Source organism: Boleophthalmus pectinirostris, unplaced genomic scaffold (assembly GCF_026225935.1).
Source record: "Boleophthalmus pectinirostris isolate CB_2022bp ecotype Guang Dong unplaced genomic scaffold, ASM2622593v1 HiC_scaffold_18, whole genome shotgun sequence".
NCBI lineage: Eukaryota > Metazoa > Chordata > Actinopteri > Gobiiformes > Gobiidae > Boleophthalmus > Boleophthalmus pectinirostris.
The window spans coordinates 43,604,297-43,631,544 of record NW_026571133.1 but is presented as its reverse complement, the minus strand read 5'-3'; the positions used below and the strand labels follow the sequence as shown (position 1 = coordinate 43,631,544).

At 40.7% G+C, this 27,248-nt stretch overlaps 2 protein-coding genes across 2 annotated transcripts; one reads left to right on the top strand and one right to left on the bottom strand.

Annotated features, from left to right (window-relative positions):
- The first annotated feature begins 361 nt into the window (after positions 1–361).
- rab27b (RAB27B, member RAS oncogene family) lies at positions 362–26,454 on the top strand. Its single transcript, XM_020938381.2, has 6 exons — positions 362–626; positions 16,642–16,813; positions 20,224–20,312; positions 22,437–22,540; positions 23,111–23,234; positions 24,064–26,454. Exons 2-6 carry the CDS (start codon positions 16,661–16,663, stop codon positions 24,248–24,250), a joined length of 657 nt encoding a protein of 218 aa, XP_020794040.2. The 5' UTR covers positions 362–626; positions 16,642–16,660; the 3' UTR covers positions 24,251–26,454.
- On the bottom strand, positions 15,137–15,535 carry LOC129408881 (uncharacterized histidine-rich protein DDB_G0274557-like; the record flags this gene model as incomplete). Its single annotated transcript, XM_055153214.1, has 2 exons — positions 15,137–15,268; positions 15,482–15,535. Coding segments are annotated over 2 exons (186 nt in total), but the record flags the coding sequence as incomplete, so codon positions are not given.
- Positions 26,455–27,248: the final 794 nt, after the last annotated feature.

The following is a 27,248-nucleotide window of genomic DNA, read 5'->3' as shown; positions in this document are numbered from 1 at the left end:
GCATCAGAATTTCAAGTCACTGTTGCTGCTGCTGACCCCAGAACCTAGAAGGTTTCTTTCAAGAAATGGCTCCGAAGTGAAACTTCACCAATGCTGCTTTCACGGACAGACCGTGCAAATTACAACTTTGCAAACTAATTATATATTATTGGATCAGAACTAGTAAGCCTACTCGGCTACATCACTTGTATTTTGGACCTGGATTGTGCTGACAAAAATGAGTGCACGCGACCTAAAAGGTCTCTTAGTTTTAGCTAAACCAGCCAACATGTGCCTTCTGTGTGCGCTGGTCAGACGAGGAGAGCACCTGTTAAGTCCTCCAAATTCCGAGTGTCGGTGAATGCATCGTCTTCATCGTCACCCCCTCTTCCTCCTCTGCATACATCTCCGTTCCGTGCAGTGGGAGGTTTCCCAGAGTTCCCCAGCTCCGCGCTCCGTCAGCGGGCCTCAGCACGCAGCCCTGCCGCCTCCAGGCTCCCGAGGGCCGCCTGCTTTCCTCTCCTCATCCGTGGGACCCTGGGAGAGATGCGACGCCCCAGAAGCGCACTCGGACACGCAGCGAGCACTCCACGGCAGCAGACCGCACCAGGCATCCGCAGCATCTGAGTTTGTGTCGTCAAAGGAAGGTGAGTTGTGTGGGATCTGAACCGGAGATGGGCGAGAGCACGGGGGAGGCACGACGTGACTCCCCCAGCGTCAGTGCGAGCTCGGAGGCGGTGATATGAGTCATACACCGCTATTCGTCTCGGAGACTATAGCATCAGTAGCATCCTATAGCATCAGTGCAGGATTCAATTCAGTCACTTTTCTCAGGATTCCAGACAGACTGAGGATGAAGGGAAGGCGCGTGGAAGCAGCTTCTTTCCATATCTAAGATCACGTTACCCACAGCGTATTTGGGTTGCATTAAGTGTGTGCGGTTCCTGTAAATACAACTAGGCTTGGAGAATGCTGTGGATTTTCTTAAGTGGAGATGTTCCAGTTGTACCTAGACAGTGGCACGTCTGATGCTGTGGATTAAACTTTTGCGTCAGCACAAGAAGCTCCTTAGTTCATTTCTTCCAGGTAAGGATGTGGTCTTTGCAGTTTTTATGTTGTTTCATGTTTCTGATTGTCCCTATAGTTGTGCAGGTGCAACTAGTTTTTAAAATGCTAAAGCACTTATCTCCAGACAGACTTTTCCTCTTCCACAAGCCTGATATTTCTTTACTGAGATGAGTGCATTTTGGCAGGTGAGCTTCACACTGACAGGTGAAGCTATGATACACTTTGAGTTACTTGGGTGAAATATTGAAAAAGAAAGATAAAATTGCAGTTGTTTTGGAGATCTGTAACATTGTGACATCAAGTATAGTGATGCTGCTGTCAGGAGCCAGGAGCTAGTCTCAGTCAGTACAACTTCAGCTGGAGGATTTCAACTATTGTGCATGTTTTGGGTTTGTGAGGGTCATGGTGGAAACCCACCCAGACACAAGGAGAAACATGCATAGTCACAGAAAAGCCTGGGCAGCCCAGGAGTTGAACTTGCAACCTTCTTGCTGTGAGGAAAAAGCCACAATGCTGCCATGACAGTTACACTCACAGTTTAATATCTGGATTCCCAATATGGTCATTGTGTTTTTCTCCCTGGTGTTAGCTATTTACACTAGTGACAATAAACCTGATATTCTAATTTTTCACATTTTAAACCTTTAAAAAAAGATGTCCTGTCCTTAAGAGTGGTCAGCAGCGGTCAGAGGTAGATGAGATGTTCTCAGCTGGTGTGTGGTGAGGAGTGGTCAGAAATGGTGCTTAGTGGAGAAGACTGGTCAGAGATGGTGCTTAGTGGGGAGGACTGGTCAGAGATGGTGCTTAGTGGAGAAGACTGGTCAGAGATGGTGCTTAGTGGGGAGGACTGGTCAGAGATGGTGCTTAGTGGGGAGGACTGGTCAGAGATGGTGCTTAGTGGGGAGGACTGGTCAGAGATGGTGCTTAGTGGGGAGGACTGGTCAGAGATGGTGCTTAGTGGGGAGGACTGGTCAGAGATGTGCTTAGTGGGGAGGACTGGTCAGAGATGGTGCTTAGTGGGGAGGACTGGTCAGAGATGGTGCTTAGTGGAGAAGACTGGTCAGAGATGTGCTTGGTGGGGAGGACTGGTCAGAGATGGTGCTTAGTGGAGAGACTGGTCAGAGATGGTGCTTAGTGGGGAGGACTGGTCAGAGATGGTGCTTAGTGGGGAGGGCTGGTCAGAGATAGTCAGGGTGCTTAGCAGTGAGGAGTGGTCGTCGCTCTATAGTGTTGAGCTGGTCCTGTGCAGTGTCTTTGTGCATTGGCTGTTTCCATGGAGACGTGTGATATGTGTGTTCTGAGAAGAACAAGTGAGGGACAATATCTAAAGGTTAATCTGCGTTTTCAGATGGGAGTGAGGAAGATAGAAGGCATTGAGGTAAATCAAATCTCTACTAGTACTACTACTAGTACTAGGCCTAGTACTAGTACTACAAGTACTACTACTACTACTACTACTACTAGTCTATCCTCTGCAGCTGCATATGTGTATGATGAGGCCTAGGTCCTACCCCATGCTTAGCCCTGAGTACACCCAACCAGCTGCTGGTCAGTGCAGTCTAACCCTTCACTAAAGCAACAGCAGGTGCATGATTTGCATTAGATTTGTATGACAAGAACAGGCATAGTGGAGCAATGTTGAACAGCACAGTGCTAATATGCGACATGAACCAGGAGCATTGCCCACAGCTGACGGCACACGCAGTCATGCCCACTACACAGCACACACAGGACCAAAGTTACAAGAACTATTCTTTCCTGGACAACTCATGATATTTAATATGAAGTTGAGAAACGATACTAAACTAGTACAGAAGTTTAGACACTCATTTGAGCAGGTATCGGTACTAAAAAAAAGTCCCATTCACAAGACAGAAATGAAGCTTTCCTGAATAGTTTAGAATGATGTTTCTCTGTATCAGAACAAGTGTCAGAGCACATAGACTAGTACACACACATAGACCAACATGAACCTACTGCACCTCTGACCATTACACACATATAAGATCTCACTGAATATAAAAAAGTACTATGATTTAATATTGAAAATCACATTCTATTGTCTAAAGAAGTACTTTTTACTACCATTTATTCCTTTGTATCAAAATCTTTTGGAATGTGAATGAGCAGTGAGGAGCAGTGAGGAGCAGTGAGAAGAGCAGTAAGGAAGCACACAGTTCCATGCAGGGGAAGCACTACGCTGTGGTGAAAGCTTTCTCCTCAGCTGTATGTGCTTCATTTGGTCCATGGGCAGGGGCACTTTTATGGATCACTGGGAATTGTGAGATTGGCTACTGTGTATAGCTGCTTCCTCCACCTGACTGTGAGATGTGATGTCTTTCTTACAGTATCAGCCTCCCTCCTGGTGTGGAGTTTAAGTAGTGCCACAAAAATGAGAAAAACTAAATTAAACATGTACCGATACTAGTATAGAATGTCGGCACTGATATTGAAAATTATACTGGATTGGATATCAGTTTCATATTTGGTTAAAGGACACCTTTCAGAGCTTTTAATCATGTTTTAGCTGTTCCCCCTTCTCATTTACACTCTGGAAGTTGTATTTGGAGTAATTTGTGCTCTGCTTTTGATGACGGTATATTGCTGATCATGCCCTGTGTTCATCAGCATACGCCCAATGTGACGTACAAAATTCCTTCTCAATTTAATTTGATTATATTATATTATGTAGTGTGAACGAGTACATAAATCCACATCTCCAATTCAGACAGGGAGGGTGGAAAGAAAGCCACAGAAGAATGTTTACATTTTATTTTGACAGCCCCAGAGGCCATGGGACAGGTGTCTGTGCAGATGCCTGTGGTTAAACTGGAAGCTTTCTGTGAGTGCGCTGTATGAACCATTTATACATCAGCCCCAATAAATCTGTAACACGACTCTGTGTTGTGATGATGTTTATGGTGACTTCAGCTCCCATTGGGCACTTCATCTTTCTAAAGTGGTAGTCTGCATGTGATTTTTAAGCCATTTTTGTGATTGGGTCTTTAATTGGACGCAATAACACTATTTATAGGCTGATTTTGATCTCGAGGGTCTCACTACTGTTCAATGAAAATATTACACAAATAGGACTAATTATGCTCATAAAAAAGTATTTTGAAAGGTACAATTTCTTTAAAAAGGTACTCAAGTAAATGTAACTTACTGAGCACTTACATTACACAGAATGGATTCTTGTGAGCTGTAAGCCATGTTATAATGCTGTTACCTCATCAAAAACAGCCAGAGTTTTGTGAATGTTTGAGTAATCCTGTATTATTAGTCTGCTCAAAAGGCTTTCTTCCACCTTGTGATGTCATGAAGTGGTAGTTTTCATGTTAATAGCTACCTTTTACCTTTAGTTCAATAGAAATGAACAATTCCAGGGCTGAAATCATCCAAATGATTCTAGTGAAGGTGTCTGTAGTTTAAAAACACAATGGAGCACTTCCTATAACCACAGAACATCACAAGATGGAACATAGTGTTTTCACTCTGAGAGAAGCACTCTGCTTAAATGTGCAGGGTTCGTGCGTTAAACATAGATCTGTGATGATAACACATTTTGAAGTGTGATAAATTATTGTATCACAAACTGACATTTTGTCCTTAGGCAAGACACTTCACCCACATTGGCGAGTATGAAAGTGGAGTGTGCGTGAGAGATGGTGGTGGTTGGAGGGGCCAATGGTGCAAATTTAGAGCTGTGCTTCAGTCTGCCCCAGGGCAGCTGTGGCTACAATAGTAGTTTACCACCACCAGGTATGGAATGAATGAATAATGCTCTGTAAAGCTGACTGACCGACTGAGATATAGACAATAAATTATATATTATTGAAACCAAAACCAAGTATTCTAAATGTACAATATATTTAGAAAATATGACTTGTAATGAATAAATGGCAGAATTAAACACTTTAATAGTTTGTTTGTATCTGTAATGAGTCAGAAGTTCTTTATAAAATCTTCTACAGCTCCGATTTTACCATAATACAGAAAAATAGCCAACATTTTGCCACTAGTGCAAAAAAAATGTCCCACAGATAAATATTGGCCTCCAAAAAGAATCTGTCATCTATTTAACGATTAATCCATATAGTAATTATCATGATAGGCCTATTTAAACATGAGTGAATGGAACAGAACACAACTCCAGGTATGTTTGTGTTGGAAACTACATTATAACTCAAAAAATAGCGTAGGATGGGGCCTGCTGTCTATGCAACAGCAGGATTCAGCCTGAAAATGTGTCAGAAGTGTTTAAAATCCTTTGGTGTCCAGGTGGGGATGGTCACTTGTTCTCTCCTGCATTCACACAGCCGTTGTCCTGGTGGTGTTGTGATGGCTCGTGCTGATGGCTGTGGTATGCGCTCTTGCTGCTGCCTCAGGACCTTGTGACTGCCACTTGTGACTTGTTTGTTGTTCTGGAGATGTTTGCTGTAACTGCTGTGGCTCTCATCCCTGGAGCCAAACTCTGAAAGGAAAGAGCGGATTGGCCAAGTCTGGGAGACAGACTCTGTGCCCGAGTTGCTGATTGGCGCTGCTCTCCTGTGGGTGTGGCTTAGTGCAGACCTCACCCTTCACTACCACTTCCTCTGCTCTGAGGCCACTTCATCTCGGCTCCCTCTTTAGGTAATTTATTTGTTTTTAATATTTCTGTCTGTCTTTTGAGGAATTTGAATTTGGGTGTGTGGTTTGGCTTTCACTTTTGTTAGTGTTAGTGTTGTAAAGCATTTAGGTTGTCTTTTGAACTTTACTTCACACGCAACTTCTCGGAGTCTACAAGTCTTCTATCTTTACCCTTGAAATCTAATTTAAAATGATCCAATTCAGAGCAGGACTTGGGCTGTACTTCAGTGGAGCTTTGCTGAGCTGGTGAGTGTGTTTTAACCCTGTGGGTGAGGGCAGTCTGGGGGGTTTCTCAGGGCGCAGTCAGTGTTGTGTACAGTGTTGTCATGATACTAAAATTTCAAACTCATTTTCAATACTAAGGAATAGATGCAATACTCAATACTGATTCTGATACCACAATGAGAATAAAAACATTCTCGGTCTCTTTCTGTCTCAATAGAATGTGATTTTCAATATTAAATGGTAGTACTTTCTTTTATATTACCATGTGGCCTTATATCTGTGTAATCCAAGTAGGTTCCATCGTGATCCATTCTAGTTTTAGGGTTGATTAGTGTGTGATTTTTGATACTTTTGACCCTAGGTATACAGGCAGGTAAAGACACATGCCTACAGTATACTGAAGGTTTAACAGTACTCATCTGCTGGGCACATTCACACGTGACCTGTTTTGGGCTTGGTTTGACACTGGTTTAGTCCCTGGTTCTGTTCTAGTCCAAGGTTTTATTTTTAGTATCAGTTATGAAGTGAAATGTTGGAGCGATGTTGAAATGAACGTCTGGGCTCCAGCGTGGTCAGGATTAACGCATAAAATTCTGATCCCAAAATGAGTGTTTCAAAACTCATCCAGGAATGTTGTCTGGGCCTTTTGTGACTTCAAGTAGAGACGACTTAAGACATTCAGACTTTTTATGTACCATCCAACTAACTAAAAAACAATGATGTAAAATTGTCAGCTTGATCCTTTGTAAGTAGCCTAAATACATGTAGTTTGGAACAGGCTTATTTTGCTTTGTAACATGTTTTAATGTTGTTTTCTCATCAAAACATGTTTGAAGAGGTTTTAGATGTCATCCATGCTTGTTTGAGTAATCTAGCAATCGTTCCTGCACCATTAGAACCCTCCTTACTGTTAGCAGTCCATTCTGTCCAATACTCTGCCCATAAGCTTACATCACCCTAATCATCATCCTAATCGTTAATTTTTCATAAATATATTCAATCCAATCCAACTAGCAAAGCATAATCTGCCAATTTAGGTGAGCATGTAGGAGCATAAGGCTGAAGCAGGTTGGACTGGTAGTGTGGGGCAAGGTCATGGAGGCATTTAAAGACAAATACAAGGATTTTAAAATCAATACAATAAGAGACAGGTGCAAGGACATTTAAATGGTCTTGATGTGACCTCGTCTGTTTGTGCCAGTAAAAAGGCATGTAGCCAGTATTCTGGACAAGTTGCAGCCTTCCAAATGAAGTTTGATTGGCATTTTATTTATTTTCTCATTTTTATGGCATATACATTTGCATATCATCTGTATTAAAATGGAATGAAATGCCATGCTTTTGGAAATCGATCCTAGAGGGAAACGATACAAAGAGGCCCAGGAATGGAGCCCTGGGGCACTCCACACCTGAGAGGGGCAGCAGAGAACTCAGTAGACCCAACGCAGACACAAAAATTTCCATTTTTGAGGTAGGATTTCAGCCAATCCAATGTACTCCCTCGTATCCCCCCACAACAGTGCTGCAGTCAGGACAAAAGCATCTGGTGGTCCACTGTGTCAAAGCCCAGCATTAAAGCTAGCAGGACCAATATGACACCAGTATCCACAGTCAGTAACAATTACAATGTTTTATTTGATTTATTTTGATTCATTCAATATTTTTACCAGGTAAATCTGTTGAGAACTCCTTCTCATTTACAAAGATGACCTGGCCAAGAGGCAATATAAAACAAAAGCACAAACAGAAAACACTCACACATCAACCATAACATAAAACAGTGAATGGAGATATACGTAGGACAGTGAAACATTTGCAGATTAAAGATATAAAAGTGTTAAAAACATGTGCAATTATCCTATAAAATACTGTTGATGGAGTTTTTAAAAGTCGACAGAGGTAAAAACGAACCTACAAAGTTTGAAACTAAGTTTTAAAGTGTGTTGAAGGTGGTTCCAGTCACTTGCTGCAGAAAACTAAAATGAGGAATGGCCAAAGCTCTGCAGGCTTTAGGAAGGACCAGGGTTATGTATTTGTTGGAGCATCTGGAGCTGTGGATGTGTAGTAGTGAGCTAAGGTAGGACGGAGTTTTACCAATTAAACATTTATAAATTAACAGTAACCAGTGAATTTATCTGCGGGTGTGGAGAGAGGGACGCTTCACCAGAGAGTAAAGTGCGCAATGATGGGTGGTGAATGGTAGCAAGGCTGGTGCCACCTAGTGCCTCTGCTCAATTTTATTTTTCTCCAGCAACTAGGTCAGGAACCAAATACACTAGACAGTTTGCAAAAAGTGCAAGTTCGGGCACCAGCCAATCAGCGAAGAGTCATATATTCAGTGTTGTCAACGATTAACGAATAAAGAATAAAGAGAATGTTTGGTGAATTTCAAAGAGAAAGACGTTATTGTCCTTCTTCCTACAGGATTTGGGAAAAGCTTAATATGCTAGTTATCCCCGTTAGCAGTGCATTACATACGTCACAACCAAATAGCAGCGATTGGTTAAATGATAAAAAGTACCCACCTACCAGAGTCTTACAGAGTCTCACAGCCTTAGATTTCGAGTCAACGAAATCTAAGGCTGCGAGGTCAGACGGTTTGTACGAAGTGAAACTAAGTAAAACCGGTTGATGAATCAGGCGAGGGGAATGGTGCACCTGTGACAAAGCAGATGGCTGCATGATAAATCACATGGAGCTTATAGAGCAGTATTTTTGATGCAGATCTGTAAACTAGGTCTCCATAGTCAATGATCGGGCGGACTGTAGTTTCGACCAATAGCTCTTTTGCAGGCATGCAAAACTGTTTTTATGTTGATATAGGAAATCTATCCTTAGTTTGGCTTTAGTAAGCAGACTGTTAATGTGCCTTTCAAAATTAAATGAAGAAACACGCCACACGCGTAGGTACTTGTAATGATCGACAATCTGGATCTCTGAGCCGTCCAAGGCCATAATTTTATGTGAGCTCTTGGTCTGTGGGAGGTTTCTATTAAAGATCATACATTTCGTCTGTTTTGTGTTCAGTGTTAAATGGAGGTCAGAAAAGGCATGCTGGGGCAATGTAAAACTATTTAGGAGCTGAGAGAATCCAGTGCTAAGACAAGAATCATATACATAAAGGATAGTGTCATCTGTGTATAAATGCATATGAAATTGGCCAGTGGCTTGCGTGATATTGTTAATATAGATATTGACCAGTGTGGAGCTAAGAATAGATCCCTGGGGTAAACCTTTAAGGAGGGGTAAAGGTCCCGCCCCCGCCCCGGCTCAAACGGATGTGTATTCCTATGAAAATTCCTATGAAAAGAAAGTCTTGTGCATCATTACAGCCTCACTAGAGCTTAGCCCATCACATGACCTGACCACATGACCACAGACAAAGTGTTGTGAGGGATGTCCACACTGTGATGCTCTGTTCCCCAGTGTTCACCATGAGAGGTTTGTCATTTATGGTGTTAAAGAGTAGTGTATAGTAGTGTTGTCACGATACTAAAATGTCCATACTAAGCAACAGATTTGATACTTAACACAAATCACAATGATGATAAACACTCTTTATTTTGACCATAAAAAAACGTTAAATGGTAGTACTTTGTTTTATATTCCCATGAGCCTTATATGTGTGTAATCCCTCAGTGGTCCAGGTAGGTTCCATAGTGCTCCATGGGTGTATACTAGTACATTACTTGCTCAAATGAGTATCTATAGTTTTAATACTAGTTTTAGTATCAATAAGTATCAGATTTTTGATATTTTTGACAACCCTTTTATGGAGCCAAACTGAGCCAAGCTCACCTTCTTCTGAACTAATCTTATGTAGTGTTACAGGTTGACCTCTGAAACTGTGAGAAGTGCCCGCTTCACCGTTGCCATGGTGACATAATTTTAAATGGGATTTGTTGAACAAACTGAGCAGTTTGGGCTAGATAATGTCTTCTGTGACTCTCCAGGATGCATGACCATCCCCCACTTCCCTTCAGATCTAACTGGACCCTGGATCTGTCAGTGAAATTAAGACTGACCAGACCCATGAGTTCAACTGGGACTTTTGACCAGAGAGGATGGAGAAACAGGGACACACAGAGACACACAGAGTAACTCCTTATTGTCTGCTGGACAAAGAATATTCCAGAGAAACAACACCCAAGAAGTTCTCTTTTCCAAATGTGTGCCCATCTTTTGGTGTGATTTATCCAAATGACTGTAGTTCATCTGTGTAGATCTGACTAAAAGCAAAGCTTTCACATTTCTCCAACTTAAAATATTCCTGTATCACAGATGGTTTAATGTATTAGTTTAGACCCAACACATAGCTTTAGATTACTCTTAAGTCTTAAACTCTTAAAGGAGAAATGAAATTCTGGATGAAACTGGAGAGTTGTGTATTTTGGTTTTGTCTACTGACTGTGGATCCACCTGGACAACTGAAGGATTACACAAACATCTTAGTTTTATCTAGACTCCAATCTTTAGACTCTGGTATAGAGTAGTACTCTCATAAGCATATTTCATATCCAAATGCTGTCTGTTTAACTTGGTCAATGTTATTTCCAGATATGGGTCAATGAACATTGTTTAATCAATTCTTTATTAATGAACTCATTTAGATAATTGATTATACTGAATTGGTTCAACATTCAACATTTGTTGAGTCCTGCCCTAAATTCTATTTCTGGTCACAGCCAGACCCTCAGAAAGTCCACCTGAGTCTTGCTTGAACTTAAAAATCTCAAATCCAATCTTTTATATCAGTTACGCCCTCTTTAATAAACATACACTTATCAAAGATTTGCAATCATATGTTCAGTCATACACGATCTTGTGGCAATTTAGTCTTTGCGACAAATAGCACATGTGAAAAATTATCTTGAGAGACTTTTTTCTTCCATGTTTTTCAGAGGTGCATCATAGACTTGTCGAGTACTTTTCTAGCAGCATGCTTTTACTCCTATTTCACTAATATTTATATTGAAGTAACAGTACTCTTGTTGTGCTTCCTCTTCACACTGAGTAAGTCTACAAGTGACAAAAGTGTGACATGTATATGTACATGTGACAATATGAAATGATTTGAACATTTGTGTTTCTAGCAGCTCCTTCAGATATTGTCTCATTTTTGTGTGTATCCAAAAATACCTGATTTTCAGGTTTTGTTTTTCAAATTGCATAAACTTCAGATGATAAATCAGATGTAACATCCCGACAATTACTTGAGTACTACCTGAGTAGTAGTTTTAGAATTTCTTGGGCCACTGTTTTCTAGTTTCAAAAAGAGGTACGTGTGTGTGTGTGTGTGCGTGTGTGCGTGTGTGTGTGTGCGTGTGTGTGTGAGTGCGTGTGTGTGTGTGAATGAATATATAAGTATATAGGTCTGAGGGCTGTGATTGACAGGCACAAAACGCATGGTGGGTTTGTATCAAATCAGTGGCATCTTATGAGTAAAAAAGGTGACTTAAAAACATCTGACTTCTGCAGAATCAGTGAGTGAAGGTGTGTCTTCCATATTTTAAGACATGCACTTTAAACACCAGCTGTGATTGGACAGATGAGACATGGGAGTCACAGGACTGCTGTGAGCTTTCATGTGCCTCATCTAATCACATTTCTGTCCACAAAAGTCACCATTGTGAGCACCGCGTTGACAGTTGTGCCACTAAGCTCAAACAAATGTGTGAATTACTCTGGATCTATGTGGAAAAACCTTTATTTGTCCATAAGGGAACATTATACTCATTAAAAGTCCTATATTACAATGTGACTCTTGTATTGGCAGTTTCAAATGATTTGAGTGAAGGTCTGTGGAGTTTAAAAACACAGTGGAGACACCACCTGACATCACAGAGTGCATGTGTTTTCTGTTTAAGAGAAGAACTTTGCATAAATGTGCAGGGTTTGTGTTAAACATGTGAATTAAACAAAACAAAACTCCATGAATGCTTGTGATGACGAAACAACATTAGAACAGAAGACAGAAAATAATAATATATGCCTTTTTAAAAAATCATCAGATAAGATACTTCATACAATGGGAAAAGTGCAGGTTTGCACCATTTAAGTACAAGAGCAGCAGCAGGAGGTCACAAATATCCTAAAGGCTTTTCTCACAGACCCATATTTTCAGAGAGCTTCCAGTGTTTGTTTTCTTTGTAACGCCCTTGAGGTCTTCTCCTTTAGGGAGCATGGTACACTCCACCTCACAGCCAGAAGGTGTCGGGTTTGACTTCTGATTGGTGTGGGGCTTCGTTTCCTTTTTTTTTTTTTTTTTTTTTCTTTTGAAGCCAAACAGGACGTACCACTGTAGCACAACCTACTGGAATAAAAGTTTTGGTTACCACTGTGAGTAAGGCCTTTTTCACATGACCCTAGTTCGGTAGACGTAAGAGAGCATACGCTCTAAGAGTGGTGCACTTAGGCTGGAGTGAACATCACAGACACATTGGCTTGCACTGAAAGCTCTGAGAGCACTTGAAACTTCTTATCACCATTGCATCTCCTCCTGCCCCCGTCTGCGCTGGTGAGCCTGGGTCTGTCTCTGTGTTGTTCAAACTTTTTTTTTTTTTTTTTTTAATGCTGTCTATGTCATATATACATGTATATTCCAAAAAGACCACCTCATACAGTGCTGAGGAAGTGAATGTGCACTCACAGGGCTCTATCTGCTTGAAGCACGTTGTTTTGGTACGAAGTTCAGTGTTCAGCAGATGCCTCACGTGGCTCATAGTGTCATAGTGTGTGTTTGGGGTGAAAGATGCATGGTGTAAGTGAACAAAGCCAACTCAAAAAGTAAAATAAACAGAACTATATCTAGTGAGCACTGGGATCTGTCCAGAATGTGAAAATGACCTATGTCTACAAGTGTCAAAAGCTTTATGTGGATGGCAATATGAATTTGCATTTCTTGTAGCACTCCAGCACGATGATATGATTTTTCAAATTAAAAATCAATTGTTATATCCTGGCAGTTACTCTTGAGTAATTTCTTGGGCTACTACTTTGTCCTTCTACTTGATTATTTAACTTTTTTTTTTCAGTAAAAAAAATATGTCTTTTGTACCCACCTCACTGAAACATGAATGTTAGTGTAGAGGAAGCCCAGAGTACAGTATAGTGAGAAGCCAGTTTCCAGTCTCCTTTTAATAATGAACAATATGGATCCAGACTGGTCTGATGAGCAGCTTTTCCAGTGCCAGCGGTTTATATACAGCCACAGCTCCCAGTCTTTACATCACACAGCTGTTAATATTTAATAAAGTCATTTCCCACTGTGGACGCCATCAGGTCTCCTCCTCTTGCTCCTTCCCTCAGAACAGATGTAAAGATCAGAAAAGATCATAATAATAACTGTGTGATTCAAGGTGAAGCTACTTTAAACCAACAATCACAAGGCTCACTCCACATGCTGCACATTTGGAATCTAAATGTAATGATGTCATACTCCCAGATGAGGAGCAACCAACAATTTTAGCTATCAATTACACTTTTACTGTCAATTAAACTTTACACTGTTAAACTGTAACAGGAGTAAAAGGACTTAAGCACATTTAAACCAGGGCTAAATCAGAAGAACCGTACCAGATTTATACTAGGAATAAACCAGATCAATACCAGGACAAAACTTGCACCTGGTCCCCTGTCTCTCATTCACACTGACCTTTTAGCAGCTGGGGGACTACCCCAGGGGTTAGTGTGCACCATACTGATGCAAACTCAAGAGCACAGCAGCAGACCCAGCCCCATCCCAACTCCCACATCCCAACTCTCACATTCCAGCCCCCCCATTCCATTTGTGTTTACTTTGCTGTTGTAAGTTTTTGTGGTTTGTGGCCTGTCATATATTTGTGTTTTCTGTTCAATGTGATTTTAACATTTCCATCAGCCAGTCCAGGGACTGAAAATAGAAACTAGCTTGGCTAAAATCTAGCATATTTATCATACATGAGCACATTAATATGCGCTGTCCTTTTCTTTTCCAAAATGGTAAAAGAATACATTTGAACAGTTGTAGATGAGGACAAACTAATCAGGCCCTTCCGGTTGTCTACAGGAGTGAGTCCTGTTCCCCAAACGTGTTTCTCTGGGGATGCTCTGGAGTACAGGTGACACCCTGTTGCTGACTGTATTTGCTATATACGATCAGGGGCCTGGTTACAGCAGGGCAGGCTTTATCGACTGAGCTAACTGGATTTGTGTCTGAGCCAAAAGCCAAACCAATCTGAGGTTTAAGATAAGGTCAGAAGTCTTGCTCTCTTCTCATCCCTGCAACCAAAGGTCAGTGTGACGAGGCTGGATGGAGTTAATGAGTAATGGCACATGTGTCCAATCTGACTCTGACTGAAGGAGACAGAGGTGAAGCTGACGATATGGCCTTTTGGATAAAAACAGTTTGCTCTGAAGACTCCACAGACAGAATTGTGTTCTGATCACTGCACATTCTGGAGATGTTGTTTATGACATTCCTTACTGCTACAAAACCAATATCAAGGCTCTGTCTTGCTGTTGTAGCCAGTATGGCAAAGCCAACAAAAAATGGGGTTACCAGATGTTCGATCTGCGAAGTAGGAAGCAGGTACTTGAGGGTGCATTCACACTCCTCGTTTGGTCCTGGTCTGAGGATGATGTGGATGATGTGGATGTTGTGGATGTTGTGGATGATGTGGATGTTGAGGATGATGTGGATGATGTGGATGATGTTGTAGATGTTGTAGATGTTGTGGATGTTGTGGATGATGTGGATGTTGAGGATGTTGTGAATGATGTGTATGTTGAGGATATTGTAGATGTTGTGGATGATGTGGATGTTGAGGATGATTGTAGATGTTGTGGATGTTGTGGATGATGTGGATGATGTGGATGTTGAGGATGATGTGGATGTTGAGGATGTTGTAGATGTTGAGGATGATGTTGTAGATGTTGTGGATGATGTAAATGATGTGGATGTTGTGGATGATGTGGATGTTGAGGATGATGTGGAGGATGTTGTAGATGTTGTGGATGATGTGGATGTTGAGGATGTTGTGAATGATGTGTATGTTGAGGATGTTGTGGATGTTGTGGATGTTGTGGATGTTGTGGATGATGTGGATGTTGAGGATATTGTAGATGTTGTGGATGATGTGGATGATGTGGATGATTGTGGATGTTGTGGATGTTGTGGATGTTGTGGATGTTGTGGATGATGTGGATGTTGAGGATATTGTAGATGTTGTGGATGTTGTGGATGTTGTGGATGTTGTGGATGATGTGGATGATGTGGATGTTGAGGATGTTGAGGATGTTGAGGATGATGTGGATGATGTGGATGTTGTGGATGTTGTGGATGTTGAGGATGTTGTGGATGTTGTGGATGTTGTGGATGTTGAGGATGATGTGGATGATGTGGATGTTGAGGATGATGTGGATGATGTGGATGTTGAGGATGATGTGGATGATGTGGATGTTGAGGATGATGTGGATGATGTGGATGTTGAGGATGATGTGGATGATGTGGATGTTGTGGATGATGTGGATGTTGTGGATGTTGAGGATGTTGAGGATGTTGAGGATGATGAGGATGATGAGGATGTGGATGATGTGGATGTTGTGGATGTTGTGGATGATGTGGATGTTGTGGATGTTGTGGATGATGTGGATGTTGTGGATGATGTGGATGATGTGGATGATGTGGATGATGTGGATGTTGTGGATGTTGTGGATGTTGTAGATGTTGTGGATGTTGTAGATGTTGTGGATGTTGTGGATGATGTGGATGATGTGGATGTTGTGGATGATGTGGATGATGTGGATGATGTGGATGTTGTGGATGTTGTGGATGATGTGGATGATGTGGATGATGTGGATGTTGTGGATGTTGTGGATGTTGTGGATGTTGTGGATGTTGTGGATGTTGTGGATGATGTGGATGATGTGGATGATGTGGATGTTGTTGTTGTGGTGATGTGGTTGTGTTCACTGTGAGAGTGGTGTGCAGACTTCCTTGGCTTATTCATTTTTAATTACACCTGCTGTGCTTTGTATTTGTTTCAGACCTCTATCAGCACAGCCCCAGCCTGCCCAGTAGAGTGAAAAGATATAAAGACCAGGACATATCATTACTTTTCAATAAGAAGAAAATGATAAGAAATTAACAATAAACATCACTTTAATTGGTGAATATTTAAAGGGGCAGTGTCATTGTGTTCCAGGAGCTGAACACAGAATCACTTTTATCCACTCCCAGGGGAAATTCTACAGTGCTATTCATGTATATAGGTCGTATTAAACATTGCAGTATTAATAATGTCATTATTGTATCCCTAACCAGTACTAACTTAAAACACAAGGCAGTCTGACCAATCCCAAGGCAGTCTGACCAATCCCAGCTCCATGTGTGTAGATCCCCAGACGCAACATACTGACAGAACGCCCAAGGCACTGAACCCCCCCCCCCCCCCCCCCCCAGGGCCAATAAGCTTAGCCCTCTATCTAGAATTAACCAACATAATGTAAGGAAGTGACAGATTTCTGTTTATGTATGCAATGTGTGGAGGGTCCTGGTGGTGGGCGTTGCCATGGAGATGCTGTCAGCTGGTTGTTTCCCAGGAAACCCTGTTATTGTAAGTTATTGTTGTCTTGTGTGAGGTTCAGAGCAGTGGTCCTCAACTTGGCTGGCCTACAAACCCACCCTTTTCCTTATGGATTACACTATAAACATGGCCTGACCTTGTGCTTATGTAAGTGTGCTGTGCTGTGTGTCTGCAGGCTTCTCTCAGTCCTCACTATGACCGATGGGGATTATGACTACCTGATCAAGCTCTTGGCACTGGGTGACTCCGGTGTGGGCAAGACCACCTTCCTGTACCGCTACACAGACAACAAGTTCAACCCCAAGTTCATCACCACAGTGGGCATCGACTTCAGGGAAAAGAGAGTGGTGAGTGTACTGAAGTGACATAACACTGATTGTGGGTATGAGTACAGAAGGGCTGGCATGCCCTGCCATCTAGTAGTCGACTAAAAAGCTCTATGATTAGTATCTGTCTTACCAAAACTGCACTATTCAAATAGAAAAAGTATGTATTTAAGTGTATTTATATTAAAGGAAGATTAAACTTCCAAATCTTCAGCTAATTTAGGAATAAGAGTAAAAACCAAAATGAGGCCAAACAAGGCTAACTGCCTTTAGTATAATCATAGTGAGAAGTTGAAGTATAGACTTACCTGCCATATGAACGTCACTGAAGTCCAGGTACCCGATTGTGAGGCCTGTCAGGAAGATTATATCGACTTAAGGTTCAACAAATGAAAGATGGATTGATAAATCTCAGGGCTCAGTATTTATTTTGTGTACATTTTCACACAGAATATTACATTTTTACTTCCTCAACTAGTATGTGTTGTGTTTCCTGCTCAAACAATATTTGTGTTTTGACCGTTGTGACCGATGACCTCAAAGGGCCTATTGCAAAGGAAAATGTGTAAAATCACTGACACTGGTTACATGACATCTGATTACTGCAGTGGTGGAGCGTGCATTTCACACCTAGACCGTCAGTAGTGCTCCATCTGAAAAAGTCCTCAATACTCCTCCTCAGTAACATTTTATTTTATGGTTACATTATACACAGTATAAAGAGCTGTGGAGATTCTGTGCACAGAGAAGTGAGGAGAGGAGAGCGTGTGGTGCACGGAGAAGAAATGAGGAGCGCTGGAGTGCTAAACCAGAACTAAACCAGGACTAAACCAGAACTAAACCAGGACTGTTTGTCGGGACTGGCCCGAAGGTGTGCCCGCGTAGACTGTTGGGTGACCGCAGACAAAAGGACTGTGCCGGGAGCAGCATGGGGCTCAGTGCAGCTGTCGCCCTATCACGCTTTGCAGACACTCTCTCACTCTCACTCAAGTCCAAGATTAATCCTGGTTTAGTCCTGGTTTAGTCCTGGTTTAGTCCTGGTTTAGTCCTGGTTTAGTCCTGGTTTAGTCCTGGTTTAGTCCTGGTTTAGTCCTGGTTTAGACCTGGTTTAGTCCTGGTTTAGACCTGGTTTAGTCCTGGTTTAGACCTGGTTTAGACCTTGTTCTGCTACAGATGCAGTTTTCTGCTTTGGCTGGTTCACGCTCTGACTGTCCAATCAGCGGGTCTGAATCCAGTCTGCTAGTAGGCCCTGACGATACCAACTCAAAATCTGATTGGTTGAAGCAACAGCTTCATGGACATTTATTTTATGTTCGAGGGCCTTCAGAACAGATTGTGAAGGCGTCAGGCACACTCTTTGACTTTAACTCTGCCTATCAACAAGTGACGGCTGAAATGTGATTGGTCAAATGCTTTAATATGAAAATACATGTCTGGAAGCAGCACAACCACTGGAAAAGATCTGAAAGGAATTATTTAAAAATAATAATATAATTCACAACAGTTTGTGATTCAGATATTTTTTTTAGGCCAGCAGAGAAGGCCTTGCAGGCCCTGACGCCTCGCCACTGGATTACTGTATAATCCAATTTCTGCAGATTTAAGATTACAGTCTTTAAACTGCATGTAAACTGCAAAATATGGTGTGAGTAACCACAGGGATCCATAATGATATAAAACTCTTAATTTTCACATTTGTGATTCACACTTGTGAAGTTCACAGACATGAATTTTGACAATTGCAATTAAGTTTGTTGTTTAAGTATTTGCAGAAATGTGTTTTATGTCATCATAATAAATAAATAAATAAATAAATAAATAAATATATATATATATATATATATATATATATATATATATATATATATATATATATATATATATATATATATATAATGCATCTGATATAAAAATGTATTGAACAGATACATATGTACTCTAGTTTATGAAACTGTTGACCCTTTTTCTGTACCAGTTTTGGTTCTAAAGTTCCATATGTTTTAAACAGACCATGTATGAAACATGGAACAAAAATTATTTCCCAAATTTCAAAGACCTGCAAATCATGTAAATAAATGGATGTATTTCATCATATCTTGTGTTATTCCATCTTTGAACTGTTGATGAAGGTACATGATTTTACAAAAAAAAATGTATTTAAAATGATCAAAATTTGCTTGGAAGGACTGACATATTTTATAGAAATAGTTTTCTTTCATTTTGAAGTAATATTAAAGTATTCGGAAGAAAAAAGCGACAAATTATGCAAAATCCTGCACCTTCTACTTGTTTGTACAATTTTCCCTCCGTTACTTTTCCCTCCGTTACCATGACCTTTCTTAATAAAAAATCTCATGACTCAAAAAGTAAGAGGTTTTTCAACCTAATCTTGTACCATATGGTAGAAACTATATGAAGCAAATATTCAAACCAGTTTGTTAAGGATATGTAAGTGAGAACCAAGAGTTATCACTGTTTGGATTTATTGCCCAAAAAGTGCTGCATATTTCATTCCCTCCGTTACCGACATGAGTTTTAAAAATTTTTTGTCAACAACTTGAAAGAATATCACAGGTTTAACTTGACCCTGTTGGAGTGTAACTCTTTCCTACATTCTGATACTTTACTTATTTCAATAGTCCCTCTAGTTTCTGAATAAGACACATTTGAATGTCAAAAATCTGCCTGTTTCCCTCCGTTACTGCTTGACCAGACCCACTTCAATAGGACACAATAGTAAATAGACCTTATTACAATGATTACATCTGACAGAGTTGACAATTATTAAGTTCACTTGTGTTTTAGAATCTGTAGTATCTGTAGTAAAGTATCATCGATAAAAATGTGTTATGGTGACAGGTCTACGGTTATGGATCCTGTCCTAACAAACAGTAACTTGGCTGATATATTGGGCTGATATTTACATTTTTTAACATATGGGTTATGGATTTAAAATCTCCAGCACTGGCCAATTATGTAGTTTTGGCAAACCAGCTGCCTACAGAAATTTGTCTGAACACTTTAATGTAGAGAGGAAACTGCACACTACACTGCTGTCTTGTAGGTATTTGAAGAAAAAGCTTGTGGGGGAGTTTGTAGTAAATTTAAATGACAGAATTTGGGGAAAATAATCAAAGTGGAGGAGTTCAGTATCTCGGGGTCTTGTTCATGACTGAGGAGCGTGAGATTGACAGGCAGATCAGTGCAGCGTCTGCAGTGATGCAAAGCTCTCGATTTACTGGTCAGTCTACGTTCCCCCCCTCACCTATGGTTATGAGCTCTGGGTAATGATCGAAAGAACAAGATCGCGGATACACGTGGTCGAAATGTGTTTCCTCCACAGAGTAGCTATATGGGTCAATCACTAATGCATAGACTTATTTGAGAAAAAGAGATTTTGTTTGAATGAAAATGCCTGTTCTGTTCCTCAGGTCTACACCGCGTCCAACCCTAACGGGACCACCGCAGGGAAAACCTTTAAAGTGCACCTCCAGCTCTGGGACACCGCGGGACAGGAGAGGTGAGACATGCACACACATACACACGCACACACACGGACATGCACACACACTGCACCATCTATGTTTTCGCTCTGTTTATCTTTTGGAACAATCTTTTGTAATGTGTCATGATACAAAATTTTCAAACTCTATTTTGACGCTAGGAAATTGACTCTATAGTTTATACCGATTTTGATACCAAAATGAAGAAAAAAATACAAATTTCTTTATATTATAATGAGATCATATACTAGTTCTGATGAAGTTCAAGATTCTTCTGAAACTGTTCAGAAGGTCAGTTTTAACCAGTTACCGTATAGCTCTTCGAATTAGTATCTGGTTTCGATTCTAGCTTTTAGTATAGCTGAAACTGTGTGTGTGCGTGCGTGTATATAATATATTGTATTATATTGTATCAATATGAATTGTTCCGGACTTCTTGGCGTATCAATACATGTGTACTGTGATCTTTTTGTGGCTGGGGTGGATATGTATGAATAATGGCCTTTATTTGTACGTGAACATACAAAGAAATCAAAATTGGACCCGTCACCCCATCCGTCCATTACAAACATACAATAGAATGTATGGGGAAGACAGGGAGCAGCATAACATGAGGAGACGGGGAGTAGAAAAAAAAGAACAGCCCCAGACCATGCTCCTTTCAGGGCTGAGTATGGTAGAGTGAAAACACCTCCGCGACATCAGCACTTAGTCAAAACACGGTACAAACATTTCACAGAACTAGCAACTGGGTAAGGGAGGAATGTGGAGTTAACCCAGTGCTTCTCAAATATTTTCTGTCATTTCCCCCCTAGGAAGAATAAAACATCTCGTGCCCCCCCGCGTGACTATAAATAGTATCATTTGTCTATAAAATTGTTATAAGTACACCTCTCCATAACACTGCCACCTTATATGATGCCAACAATGCTCGCTGGTTTACTGAAGTAGCAGTAACAAAGCGGGATGATTGTCGGCAATATTCGGCACGTTTTCGCTGAAAAAACTCAAACGGCTTATCAGAGTGATTGGGGTGTAATGTATTTAAGTGACGCCTTAATTTATTGGGCTTCATGCTGTCCGCTGCCAACATTTTTAGACACAGTAAGCACACCGGTCTTTCCTCGTCTCCCACCGTAGTCACAGTGAAGCCAAGCGCAAATAAAAAAGCATGTTCCCCGAGGTCAAACGCGCCCCCCTTGACGGAGCCTCACTATTTGAGAAGCACTGAGTTACCCCAACGTAGGCAGCAGCAATCTGGATCCACAGCCACTGGGCGCTGGATACAACAGACATGCCCACCAGGCTGGATGTGCAAAGCTGCGAGGGGTTGAGTATTTGTCATTCGTTTTTGTCCATATATAGGTATCAAGTCCATTTCTCTTTGCAAACCTTTGAGTTTTCTCCAAGATGTTATCCAATATTGTAATTTAGAGCTACCATGTCCATCCAACCAGCGGTCAATGACAGCAAACCTGCCCCTTAGTCACAAATTCAAGTGCTCACCGTTAAGCCCCTCATTTCAGTCATTCAAGTAAAGCTGCCTCAGTAATCTGAATTTTCCGAAAAATCCAATCAGCAAAAGTCCTGCAATCATGGTTCTGACAAGGTAAATGTCTTCTATGTCCTCCACGGACTGGGACAACCTGCGTTCATCGTCACAAAAAATATATATATCAATTGCGTTGAGACTTATCAACTTATCAAATCTATAGTTAATTTAGGTTTGGAAGAGCAGAGCAGAGAGTCTCTCAAAAGTAGATAGACTAGACAAGACAAAAGAAGCAAAGCAGGGAAGATAAGGGGCAGGAGAGGAGAGAAAAAGCATCCGCTCTCGCCAAGAACCAAACGAGACGTATCAGGACATGTATCATATCAAGTTACAGTATGGCATTAAATCTATTTATCGTGCATTTATTCAGTTACACATAATACCTTGAAAGCACACACATTCTAACTGTAAGTTGGCATGGCAGACCTGTGACAGAGCACTTTTTTAGGTTAGACAAAGAGTCATTATGATCAGGATCAGTCTTGGGGAAATGTATGTAATTCATGTGTGTGTTTGACGACATCACCATGAGAGTATCCCACGTGGTCAGTGATTACGTACTCATTGTGTGTGTGTGTCTCTTGTGCAGGTTCCGAAGCCTGACCACTGCCTTCTTCAGAGACGCCATGGGCTTCCTGCTCATGTTTGACCTCACCAGCCAGCAGAGCTTCCTCAACGTCCGCAATTGGATGAGTATGTTCCACACAACCATACCTCATGCATTTCCCTTACCCCACATACATGCTCACTGCTCGGGACTTATTTGGTGCAGATTGTTTAAAAATCCACTGCTCCCTACTCTGAACTCCAGCTATTCGTCACTTTGTTGTGATGACATGTGGTGATCTACCATAAATGAGCGGTCGGAAATCAGCCACTGCTGTTCTCAATTGGCAGCCAGTGGTTTTGTTTCTTTAAAGGTGCACTGTGTAAGTTTTCTAGGGAGGGTCCACCATCTTAACATTTGTCATGTTAAAAGCTCAGTGATATCACCTCTTATTTATTACTGTTCTGTTTAGTTTTGCAGCTTTTTGCATTTTTTTATATTTTAAAACTGCAAAAAAGCTGTTTTTAAAATATAAAAACTGCAAAAAAAGTGCACCATGTAACTTTTCTGGTGGTTGTGCTATTTGCTTGTCTCCAAAGACATGTACCAGCAGGCCCACAGGAGGAGTTATGTGATGTGGGGCTCATTATGTGTGTTGAGTCAGAATAAGCACACTGGGATGGGTCATGTGACTGGGCTCATGTTTGTTGTTCCAGGTCAGCTGCAGGCCAATGCCTACTGTGAAAACCCGGACATCGTGTTGATAGGAAACAAAGCGGACCTGGCAGATCAGAGGGAGGTCCAGGAGAAACAGGCTAAGGAGCTGGCCGATAAGTATGGGTAGGTCATCTGCTCACTTTGCTCTGCTCACTTTGCTGTGGTCACTCTCCTCTCCTCTGCTCACACTGCTCACTCTGGTCCTCTCACTCTGCTCACTTTACTCACTCTGCTTTGATGCTTAAGTCATGATGCATTTTCTTACAGAAAGTCACGTAACTGGTAAAGCCATCATTTGGTAAATATGCACAAGTCATAATACCTGCCTGTATTCAGTTAATGTCAAGCAGTGTCTTTCCCCACTGTCTTTCCATAATATCCTCTAAATACACAAATATATCAGAAATGTTTAACATTAGGAATAAGACTGCTAGATAAAGACATGCACATCCAACAAAAATAGTACAAAAAAGGAAAGAGATCCTCACTGCAGTACTCTGAAGCATCCACATTTTTATTTCATTGACACCACCATGTGATGTTTCAGGCCAAGCAGGGCCTGTCTGAAGAAGGGCTTGGCCTGAAATGTCACATTGTCGATGTCGATGTTGATGAAATAAAAATTTGGGAGCTTCAATGAACTGCACTACACTTGATTTAGTTAACCGTGATCTTAATTAATTGTAATTTTTAGATTTTACGGAAAATTGTTAACCCCTTCATAGTTTTTCATTGTATCTACAGATACAATTACAGGACCACAGATACAACCCTAAAATACTATTTGGAGGGTAGAAAACTGTATTTTCAATCTTTGTTTATATAAAATAAATAACATTACTCTAGAATTTCAAAAACTAGTTTCATTAGTCATTAGATCTGATGTTGGTTCTGGAAATTTACCATTTTAAAGGTTCTGCTTCACAAAGTAAAGTATGTTTGTCCCTTCCAGGATCCCATATTTTGAGACAAGTGCTGCCACCGGGGTGGAGGTGGACAAGGCTGTCATCACGCTGTTGGACCTGGTCATGAAGAGGATGGAGCAGTGCGTGGACAAACCTCCTGCTGAACCAGCCAATGGGACGGGAGCGGCCAAGCTCGGTGCCCCACAGACCAATGAGAAGAAGTGTGCATGTTAGACAGCATCAGGAAGCGACCAATCAGCTGCTCCCCACCCCACCCTAGACCTGCCTACTTTCCATTTAGCCTTGGTGCATGTTTGTTTGTCCTTTGTCATAAGGCAGTTCCCAGACATAATTTAATTTTTACAACTAGTGCTATAACAGTCCTATTATATGCACAAATGGGTAACATCTAATAAGCCAGTTATTTCACACTGAGCAAGCAGACAGATATCAATTGTGTAGTAGAATTTATCTAAAAAAGTAAAAATGCACCTTGACATAGTTTATGATTAACTATAATGAGGTGGGCCAATAATGGATATAATGGGCCAATCCACAAGACACGACAACTGCCCCAAACCTTACACTAGTATTAAAACTGATAACATTATTCAAATGCCTATATTTTGTGTGCCTGTTCAACAAATAGGGTTTATTCTTTGAGTATTTTAAGTATGGACATTTCTTTAAAAACTTTGACTCTCCCATAGAGTTATATGTCCAGTGCTTTCCAAATGAAATTATGACATCAAATGTAATGTATTTCACACAGATTTTGAGAACTACTTCTGGGTCAAATGTGGTGATCTTGATACAGAATTGTGCTAATGCTGGGACTGACCTCAAAAGATGGAGGCAGGATTTTAACCATAGATGAATTCACAAAAAATAAATAAACCCCTTAGGTATTTCAGGAAGTGTTGAATGATGAGCAAAAATACTTGTACTTTTGTACTCTTCTGAACAGCTAAATATGTTATGAAGTAAAGATATTTTGCTAAATTTCATACCTAAAAATGATATTACAAAATTATATTACTGCACTATGACTTTTGCTCATCTCAACAGAGATATTGCATAACCTGGAATGTCCCACAGTATGGCATTACACTCTTATATCTCCATGGAGACAAAGAGGTGAAGTCAGTTACTGGTCAGATCTGTGGTTAGATGATCCTCCTCACCACGAGAATGCATGTTTTTTCTAGTTTTTTTTTTTTTTTTTTTTTAGAAATTAAAACTTCTGTAATTGAAAAAAAGACTATAAAAGAGTTGACCAGAATAGGCCCTTTAAGCCCCAGTGACACTCTAGTATGGTCTAGTATGGTCTAGCCAGGACTGAACAGCCTCTCACTCAAGCATAGCTAAATCAAGTCATACACATTTCAAATCTCATTTAAGAATCCATGATTTTACTTCAGGTTCCGGGCCCTCTTGCATCCCGCTTTAGAAACTATCCTGTTTTGTTGAGTGACATGGCGCCCTCTACTGGACACACTGGGAACATACAGTAGTTGCCACACTTAATAAGCAAAACTTATTTAATTTCATTTTCTTCTTTGTTCAACATATTAACCTTCACCCATAAATAACTGACTAATCTGCACCAAAATATGTTTTTATTTGCTTATTTATTTTTTGATCCACTTAATCACCCATGGAGTTCTATGGGGCAGTGTCACTTCAAAGGCTGTTATCTCCAAATTCATTTTTCTCATAGGGACATAAGGACCCTCTTACCAGCAGCACCTACATACACCAAACGAGACCTTACGACCTTACGAGACTGAATTAGATAAGCAAATCCTTCTGTACGATTCAAAGTCGGATTTAGGAAAGTTTTAATTCTTCCAAAAATTAGGGCAAGTTTGAATTTTTGCAAGAATTTTTATATGAAAAGTTGTAATATTCTACATATATTCCCAATCCCTTACATTTACATATGTAAACTACAGAATAAGTTTAATATTTTTTTCCCTATTCACAGACTGTGTGAAATATTTTTACCATTATATGAACACTTGAGTTTATGATGCATTTTGTGGAGTTGCCAAAGTTTGCAGAATCTGCTTCCGGGACCGGTCTGTACCTTCAACATTTTACAAGAGGGATAGAGGGTCATACATACCGATCCAGGCTATTAATACTCACTATGAAATCATTTTCCCAACCACCACAGTCCATAAAGTTTACAAAATGACATTCCAGGAGGTTGTACTGGCCAAACCTTTGTAGAACAGTTCTGTTTTGTCTTGAATGTCCCAGAGTGATGACCTCATATATGTATTCTATAACACTGTATTATTATTTTTGGAAACGTGTGGTTTGATGCCTGGCCTTAAAGTGCTTTCAATGTTTACACTGTGGCTGCAGCATGGTGTGTGTGTGTGTGCGTGTGTGTGCCATGGAGGTGCATAATAAATGTCTTCTGAACTGCCTCGAATTTTGGTTGCATTCTTTGCCCAGTGACAATTGTTTTCATGTCCCCTGTGAGTAAGTCTAAAAACCTTTTGGTAACAATATGGAATGATTTGAACATGTGTGTTTCTTGCAGCGCATCTTCAGATATGGTTTAATTAGTCCCATTTTTGCATCTATGCTTTGACAACCCTTGGCGGTGTTTTGGGACACTGGTCACATAGATCTTAACAACAACTAGGCTTTCTTAGGTATTTATTCCACGTCTCTAACTGGACTATTTCACGTTTAAATGTGTCTAAAATAAGAATGCAAAACAATACAGTAGTTTTAATCATATAATTTCCCAAAAGAGGACAAAATGTGGACACAATTAACTACAATAGAAAAGAAGCAAATATTATAACCATAAGCACTTCATGCTCTTCCACAGGTGCCAGTTTGAGAAGCTCTATTCTAGAAGCTGAATGCCCTGAGACTTTGAACCATGAGTCAGGAACATGCTTTAGTTTTAACCTTTAACCAGAGTTTTATCCTATTCAGTCATTTTTGCCACTGTGAAACTGTGACCAACATAGAACAAAACAGAACTGTCAGGTATGGTCTCCACATTTCTCTGTAAACTTAAGCCCGTTTGTTCACTCTTGATAATGCACCACTACAGGAAATCAACCGGTTAATAGCACCTGACTGATGCCCCTGTCAGTAGCTTCTCTGTCAATTATTTGCCAAAAATACAGTCATTCTTCCACATGATCTACATTTATAGCAGTACTGTTATCAAAGTCCTCTCTGATAAGAGGGATGGTGTCTT